The sequence below is a fragment of the Grammomys surdaster genome, unplaced genomic scaffold, assembly GCF_004785775.1.
Source record: "Grammomys surdaster isolate TR1022 unplaced genomic scaffold, NIH_TR_1.0 125354, whole genome shotgun sequence".
In the NCBI taxonomy this organism is placed as follows: domain Eukaryota; kingdom Metazoa; phylum Chordata; class Mammalia; order Rodentia; family Muridae; genus Grammomys; species Grammomys surdaster.
The window spans coordinates 877,667-886,509 of NW_021620226.1; the positions used below are offsets into that span (position 1 = coordinate 877,667).

Below are 8,843 nucleotides of genomic sequence, written 5' to 3' on the forward strand. Positions count from 1 at the left end.
TGGTTCTCCATGCTCTGTGAATGGATGCCTGTGGATGGTTCTCCATGGCTGGCCTATTCACAAGGAACAGCCTGGCTCTCCTGCTGTTCCCGGGGGTGACCTTGGGGCACAGCTGCTGTCTCTGCCTTCCAGTAACAGCCAATCTTCTTCCTTAGTTCTCCGCGAGGACTCAGTTTATGTATGTGTACTGCGTCATATTCTCTAGGGCCAAATGAGCACACAGGGCGAACAGTGGTGGGTGGGAGCCGCTCAGACCATAAAAATGGTTAAAGCACCCCACAAGCCTCTGTTACAATAGGAGGAGCGGGGGATGTTAGGGAGGGTTCCGAGGGTGAGCAGGGACCAGCCTGAGAGCCAAGTGGCCAGAATCCCTAACTCTGGCTCTGCCTTTTCCAAGCAGTTAGATGCTAGGCTCTGGTTGCCCTGAAAGTAATAACAAGAGAGCCATATTGAAGGGCCCAGTAAAGATCTGGTATTGGCCGGGTGTGTTGGTGCATGCCGGTAATCCCAGCATGCAGGAGGCTGAAGGAGGAGAATTGCCCTAAACTCAAAGCTAGCAGGGCTACAGAGCAAGACCTTGTCTTGAAGGAAAAGAAGAGAACAAAGAAACAGTGCTTTTTAGTGTGCCCCAAGACCCAGTGTTAGTGTGCCCCAGGAATGGCGGCATGCACTGGGAGTGAAGGTCCCCTCTGCCCTCCTTGTCCTTCCCCTCCCTGGTAGAAGATGGATGGACTCTAAGGCCACCATCTGGCCCCTGGGAGCAGCCCCACCTCATTAGGTAAGGATCATGGGACAGCTTATTTCCCCTGGCTGTCTGGCAGAGCCTGGTGTCTAGGGAACTATGCCTCTCGGGGGACACCTATATTGTACAAGGGAGCCTCTAATGTTGCCACTCCGCCTGCCTTCTGTCTGTTTTGGTTTTGCCATTCTATATTTGATAGCAGGGTCTTGGGTGAGGGCAGTTAGTGAAATCCCCTCCCCTGCCTCCACACACACTCTCCCTCTTCATGGCTCCTTGAAGGAGGTTCACTGAGACTCAGCATGTGTCACACACTGTCCTGTGGGCCCTTCATAGCCCTGGGGGAGATTACAGCACCATTTCCTGCACCGGGGAGGAGACTGAGGTTCAGGCAGGTCCCCATGGAGGGATGAGGCCACTCCGCTAATGAGAGTCAGGGCTAGGATTCAAAGCGCCTCCCTAGTGTCCCTTGGTCCTCCCCGAAACTCAGACCCCCTGCTCCGGGGGTAGCTGAGTGTTTTCTGATGTTTCCCATCTTGCATCCTACCCTAGACCAGGAACCCAGCAAGTACCCAGCCACTTGCTCTGTGTTCCTGCTCAGAGCCCTCGGCAGAGCTCAGCACACAGGGACCTAGGCAGAATGGAGTGGGCTCAGCGAGTATTCTTAAAACAGGGGAGGGATCCAACCAGCCTATTCCACATCTATTATAATGTATGTGCGTGCACGCATGCACAGAGTACAGCTGACCCCACCCTGCAGGTTTGGAATGCCAGCCTAGGGTCCTGCAGACTCTCTAACCCCAGGTCTTGGCTAGGGCTGCAGTTATTTTAAGTTCACGTAGGAGGGACCCAAGCCCACCTGCTTTCTTCACATGAGTGACCCAACTGTCAGTGGCTCTCTGCCCGCCTTGTTCTTAGTGAACTAGAAACTGGGCATGGAGGGTCGGTCAGGCAGGGTCTTGAGGGCCACAGAGGTGCAGAGACCCAGTTAAGAGCCTTTTGGTTTGGGGTCAGGTCCTGGGTTCTGAGTTCTGTCCTTTCACGGGCTAGGGTTTAGCTTAAAATTCCTCATCTGTCAGGTGAGAGGCCACACTTGACCATTACTGAAACAGGATGAAGCGAGGCTGTGTGGAGACAGGTGGAGAGGGCAAAACGGATCTCGTCACAAAAGATGTGTTATGACAACCAGCATTGTTGCAGTCCCTCCTCCAGGAAAGACAGCATGGGGGTGGTACTGTGGTTACGGGAAGAGGCCTTGGATCTGGGGTTCACTGTAGATGTTACCTCACCACTACACAGTGTCCTCTGCTGCCTTAGGATGGTGCTATCTCCAGGGGATAGTCCCTTATCATCGTAGAGGTTTTCTCTCCCAGGCACCCAGACACGAAGCTCACAGAGCAGTCAGTGCTGGGAGAGGTCTGCAGGCTGTAGGAACTCCAGGTGACAGTGTGCTCCCCTCTCGGGGACATTTGCAGATGGTGGTTCTCATGGACCCGATGGAGGACCCTGATGACATTCTGCGGGCACACCGGTCCCGGGAGAAGTCATACCTCTTTGACGTGGCCTTTGACTTCACTGCCACCCAGGTGAGGGGAGAATGCGGTCTGGAAACACATGGAGGTGGGGAACCTCCACACCTCGCTCTGCAAGACAGTTCTCGGGGGACCCTTCTCATCTTTTCTTCAACACTTGCTCAAGCGCACACTTTCTGGAGCTTTGCCCATTTGTTTCCCTGAAATGCCTCCCACCTGTCCTTCTGCACGGCCTGACGTCACTCGACTGTTTACCTGCATGCCTGTTAGGGCCGCACAGCAGGCTTTCTGCAGAAACACACTTGGTTAGTTAGCACTCAGATCTCACTTTGTATGGAGCAGTCACATGAGACAGCCCACAGCTGGTCTATACGGGGCTGGGAGAAGAATGGCGAGGCCCATCTGGTGTGGGGAGGGCAGGCGGTGGGCAAGCGCAAGAAAACCCGACACCCTCCTAGGGATCCCATCTTGCCCATCTTCTGGGTGCTCAGACGGTCCTGTTAGCTGATGGCACCCTCAGAGCAGGAGTGTGGTGGGGGAGCCAGATATAGAGGAGGCTTCTCGGGTGTCCTGAGCCCTCTTTGCAGGCTGGCGTCCCCCCTGAGGGGTGTAAGCAGAGACTACCTTCTTCTACTTTCCACACCCTCTTAACCTCTGGCTTAGGGCTCCAGGGATAGACACTCCATCTGTTTACTGGGAGAACCTGCCTGTAGGCACTGGCGTCTTGTCCTGCCGTGTCTCAGACCTCTAAGTCCCTTCCTTCTTCCCTGCAGGAGATGGTGTATCAGGCCACCACCAAGAGCCTCATTGAGGGTGTCATCTCAGGGTACAATGCCACCGTGTTTGCCTATGGCCCTACAGGTGAGGAGGAAGCCCAGAGGTACGCAAGAACTGCAGCACCCTTCTTGTCTCCCCGGGGAACCAAGCCCTTCATCCTTCATCAGAGAACCAGCCTGGCCCGAGGATGGTCAGGAATAGAGGGAATGATCCAAATCTTGCCTCACCCAGAACCCTTCTCCCCCAGAGACCCTATTCCTCAGCCATCTGGGAGGGAGCAGCCTCAAGGATGGCTCAGGGTTGCCAGAACATTCCCCAATAAGGGGAATGTTCACTCCTGGCCCTTGCCCTGCTCACCGCCAGTCTGTCCTGCCCAGGCTGCGGGAAGACCTACACCATGCTGGGCACTGACCACGAGCCAGGCATCTATGTTCGGACCCTCAATGACCTGTTCCGAGCCATCGAGGAGACCAGCAATGATATGGAATATGAGGTGTCCATGTCATACCTAGAGGCAAGTCCCCACTTGGCTTGGATAAGAGGCACATAAGATAGAGTGATCAACACCTCCCTAGAGCCAGTCACTGGCAGTTCCTGGGTTGATTGGCATGGCTGTCCCACAACCCATGCACATAGCATTAGCCCCACTTGATAAAAATTGAGATTTGAGACGGGCGGTGGTGGCGCACGCCTTTAATCCCAGCACTTGGGAGGTGGAAACAGGTGGATCTCTGAGTTCGAGGCCAGCCTGGTCTACAGAGTGAGCCCAGGACAGCCAGGGCTACACAGAGAAACCCTGTCTCGAAAAACAAAAACAAAAAGAGAGAGAGAGACAGAGACAGAGACAAAGAGAGACTTGAGAGCCAAGCATGGTGGTGCATGCCTTTAATCCCAGAACTCAGGGGGCAGAGGCAGCTGGATCTCTGAGTTCAAGGCCAGCCTGGTCTACAAAGCAAGTTCCAGGACAGTCAGGGCTACACAGAGAAACCTTGTCTCAAAAATAAACAAAAAACCAACCAACCAAACAACAACAACAACAAAAAACAAGCCACAGACCCGTGGCTCTAATGTGGTGTTGCATGTCACAGTAGCCTGGGCAGTGAGCAGTTTGGGTACCATCCTTTGAAAGCACCTCCCCTTTGAGTCCATTCTTTAAGCAAACATCTTCCCATTTTGGATTTTATAGGTTGAGAGGTCAGAGATGAGACGGGGCTTATCTAAGACAGCTGGCCAGCCTCCATCTGGCTCCTCTGGGAGCTGATTATCTCCAGGGTGATGCCTCAGAAAGAGTAGCGAGGGTAGCAGCAAGCAGGTCTTGACTCAGCCAGCTGGGCTTGTTTTAAAGCCAGCTGGGGGAGGGAATGAAAGCAGGGAGTGGGGGCGGGGGAGGACGACACACAACATAAGAGAAGTAGCCTGAAGGTTGCCTAACAACAACCTGAACTCCCTCTTCTGGCCAAGGATCCTGCATAGATCAGGTTCATGTGTTCAGCCCAGGACTGGCCTCTCTGCTGAGGGAGCCTCCTGCAACATTGGCTTTGAAATCTCTAACATCCCGTAAAGGAAGTGCTTCCCCGGGTTAGGACTTCTCTCACAGGGCCTGAGGTCCAGCAAACAGAAGCACGTGGTCCTTCCTTTCTTAGGGAGGAGGGGACAGCTCCAGGCCTGGACCTCTTACCGCTCATCTCCCTCTTCCTTTCTCACTGTCCTGTCAGATTTATAATGAGATGATCCGGGACCTACTGAACCCGGCCCTGGGATACCTGGAGCTGAGGGAAGACTCCAAGGGGGTGATCCAGGTGGCCGGAATCACCGAAGTGTCCACCATCAATGCCAAGGAGGCAAGTCTCCAGCAACTGGCTAGGGACTGTGGGCAGAACGATCACTCTGAGGGAGCAGGACAAGGGACCAAGACCAGGGTGCCACTGGAACAGAGATACCCTGAGTGGTGGCAAGAGATCACATCTCCCATCATGCCCTAGCAAACCATCCCAGTAAAGAGCCAGGCCTTACAGCGAGACTTGCTTGCAGAGAACTGCCCAGGACCCTTAGCCCACCCTGGGTGACTAATGGGCTGGACCTCTCCCACCAAGCCCAGGCTCCTCAGCAGACATTTCTGTTCCCAGATCATGCAGCTGCTGATGAAAGGGAACCGGCAGAGGACACAAGAGCCCACAGCTGCCAACCAGACATCGTCCCGTTCCCACGCGGTGCTCCAGGTGGCTGTACGGCAGCGCAGCCGGGTCAAGAACATCCTCCAGGAGGTGCGGCAGGGCCGCCTGTTCATGATTGACCTGGCTGGCTCTGAGCGTGCCTCCCAGGTAAAGCCTGCTCAGGGGAGACAATGGAGGGAGGGATGGCTTCCCAGAGGGAAGCAATGGGGGTAGGGTAGGGGTGTGTGCAGGGGTGATGGCCCTCCAGTTAAGGCCAGCTTTCAGAGGAGGAGGGAGCTCAGGGAGAGGATGACTAGATAGGGCAGTTGGGAAGGGAGGATATCTCGAGGATGTGTGTGTGGGTGGAGGCAGGGGGGTGATAAGTGGAGTCACCAGAGAGAAGGGCTGAGCAATGAGCCTAACATCTTGAAGGGACATGCTGCTCACGGAAGAGAGGCTGGGGAGAGGGTGGAGCAAAGCATCCCTCCATGCCATGCCACGTCTACCTTCAGGGACCTCAGAAGAGAGGCTGTGATCTATAACCAGGATCACTGGGGTGTTGTTGGATGACTGACTGAGGCTTCGGCAGGTTATTCTCCTGGGCTGTGGTCATACCCCTTGCCGTCTCCCCAGACACAGAACCGGGGACAGCGCATGAAGGAAGGAGCCCACATCAATCGCTCTCTGCTGGCCCTGGGCAACTGCATCAACGCGCTGAGTGACAAGGGCGGTAATAAATATATCAACTATCGGGACAGCAAGCTCACCCGGCTCCTGAAGGTACCAGAACAAGCTAGCCCTGGGCACTGGTGTTAAGAGCGGGCCTGCCAGGCCACACCCAGACAAAGCTCAGCTATCCCCACTTGGATTTCAGATGAGTCACCTAGTTCGTTATGTATCGGGTATGCCTCATGCAATAGTTGAGACAGTCTTAAGCCAAACCAGTCCATTTACTGTACGTCTGAAATTTGGTTGCAAGCAGACGTTCTCTGTGTTTCTGGCACCTCTAAGCAAAGCGCAGGTAGAGAAAAATGAATATGAACTGTGTCAGGACCTCCTTCCGGAACTGTGAGTCAGGCAGAGAGAAGCAAGAGTCACTTAGATTTGGGGCTTTGTGATGCTCACCCTTGTGGCCTCTGGAGCTACTCTTTGGAGCCAATTACTCATGGCGGAGCCACCCACGGCCTTCAGTTGTAGACATGGGATCCATGGGAGCCCAGACTTTGCTGGAGTTCAAGGGATTCTCCCCACCCCTGAAGTCTCCAAGTGTCTCTGTGAGTTAGGAAGGTTAGTTACGGATAAGGAAACCGAGGCACAGACAGGTTAAGGAACCTCCCTGTACACTCACACTTTGTAAGCACTGAAAACAAGACCCCCCGGCAGAAAGCCTGTATCAGCCTGCCATGAAGACTGCATCCACAAGCCAGGGAAGTGGGGTTATATGGAAACGGCCACCATTGTATGCATGTGTTTATGTTGTACAAGAGTGTGCATGTGTGCACGCATGTGTGTGTATGGTGCATGTGTGTGTGCACGTATGCATGCATGTGTATGTAGCATGTGTACATGTGTGTCCACATGTGTGTGCATGTATGCATGTGTATGTGTGGCATGTGTACATGTGTGTGCATGTGTGTGCATGTATGCATGTGTATGTGTGGCATGTGTACGTGTGTATGCACGTGTGTGTGTGCATGTGTGTGTACATGTGTGTATGTGCATGCATGTGTGCATGTGCGCATATATGCATGTGTGTGCACTCAGGGTGTGGTAAGCAGCCTTGGAGACCCTCTGGGGAGGGTGTCCTTCAGCTAGCCAGCTCCTATCCCCCCACCAGGACTCACTAGGGGGGAACAGCCGCACGGTGATGATCGCTCACATCAGTCCAGCGAGCACCGCCTTTGAAGAGTCCCGGAACACCCTGACCTACGCCGGCCGAGCCAAGAATATTAGGACTCGGGTGAGGGTCCTTGGACTACCCCCTAGACACACCCTCCTGGACTGAGATTTGAGATCCTGAGAGGATCCCTGCCAGCCACTCCACTCTTCCAGCAGTGACCTCGTTACCCAGGCCAACATCCAGTCCAAGCCCTTCCCCTGCATTCCCAGCCGCTGCCTGCCTCCCTGGAGCCCTTGGCTCCCAAAGCCTCTCTTCTGCCTCTTGCTCCAAGCTCGCCCCCCACCCCTGCCATCCCATCCTTCTCCTGTTACTTCCTCTTCAGAGGTTTACCCAGTCCTCTGTATGTCCAAAGCGTCTCATCACCACAGTGACAATCAAAGGCTGCCATACCCAGTGCCACCCTGAACTGTAACAGGATGTCTCATCTGACCTCAGAACCAGGCAGGAGTTACAGCCTCCCTACCAGACAGTATAGGATGACGAACCTTAAGGACATAAAGTGATGTCACAGCTAGTGGAGGATAGGGCAGAGACCAGAGAGCTGGTTCTGCCTGGTTTCCAAGTTCACGATCGAACTCATGTTCTCTGGTAAGAAAGTAAGTCTTAGCCTGTGTGGCTATGGAGGGGAGAATGGCTAACTTTGAAGAGGTGTTGCTGAGCCTCCTTTCAATACCTACGATTCCCCCAACATTGCCATCCAGTCTCCGGGATCTTTGTGGGGACTGGCCACATGATCATGACTAGTTAGTCAGAAGCAGCTTATCCTGATATGGTAATGAACACTGCAGCCCAACATTCGGAGGCAGAGGCAAGGGAATTAGGAGACCAAGGTCATCCTTGGTTGCAAATGAGTTCAAGGCTAACCTGGGCCTCATGAGACCCTATTTTTTTTTTAAGTAGTTTAGTATTTAATTGATGCCAGTTGTAGGAGCTGGGGCAAGCCAGGGAAAGATGAGCTGTCTGTTGTGGGTATGGGGAGACCGGGAGACTTGCCTAACTAAAACAGGACACTCAACTGAAACAGAGTCCAAACAGGGAAAAAATTATGGGGCTAGAATGATGGTTAATGACTCAGAGTACTTGATGGTCTTCCAGATGATCTGAGTTCAGATCCCAGCACTCACACCAGGCACACAATGGCCTGTAACTCCAGTTCCAGAGGATCTTACATCTTCTTCTGTCACCCACAGTCACAGGTACATACTCCCACACAGACACACACACACGCATACACAGAAGATAAAAATAAAAGATAAAATCCAAAAAGAAAAGAATCTGAGTAGCAAGACCTCAATACCAGGTGAAGAAATGGGCTCTGTAGGAAACAGGGAGCCAGTGAGTAGGGGCAGAACTTCGGGATTTAGATCTAACAGAGGCACACAGATGCGACAGGGGTTGTGGGGATGGAGACGAGGAGACCCTTGCTGTCGTTGAAAAGAACTGGCAAAGGGAAAGAATGAGTGGGGCTGGAGAGGTGGCTCAGCAGTTAGAAGCACTGGCTGTTCTTCCAGAGGACGTAAGTTCAATTCCCTGCAACTACATGGCAGCTTACAATTGTCTGTAACTCCAGTTCCAGGGGTCCATGGCACCAGACATGCACAGGGCACATGTGTGCACACACACGGAGGCAGAATACCCGTACAAATAAAAATAATTTTTTTAAAGGGGAGGTGGAAGGAGGGGAAAGGGAGGCCTGGCTTCTGGGATGACTGTTCCCCTTTCCCCTCACCCCGGGCCCCTGC

The 8,843-nt window shown here is 53.5% G+C and overlaps 1 protein-coding gene across 1 annotated transcript in view; it reads left to right on the plus strand.

Annotated features, from left to right (window-relative positions):
• The window catches only part of Kif19 (kinesin family member 19), a 24,977-nt gene that overhangs the window by 10,274 nt on the left and 5,860 nt on the right, over positions 1–8,843 (plus strand). Inside the window, exons 3-9 of the mRNA XM_028785853.1 lie at positions 2,215–2,325; positions 3,045–3,132; positions 3,426–3,562; positions 4,764–4,889; positions 5,175–5,369; positions 5,835–5,981; positions 7,039–7,161. Of these exons, the coding sequence (XP_028641686.1) occupies positions 2,215–2,325; positions 3,045–3,132; positions 3,426–3,562; positions 4,764–4,889; positions 5,175–5,369; positions 5,835–5,981; positions 7,039–7,161 (927 nt within the window). The remainder of the gene's footprint in view (positions 1–2,214; positions 2,326–3,044; positions 3,133–3,425; positions 3,563–4,763; positions 4,890–5,174; positions 5,370–5,834; positions 5,982–7,038; positions 7,162–8,843) is intronic.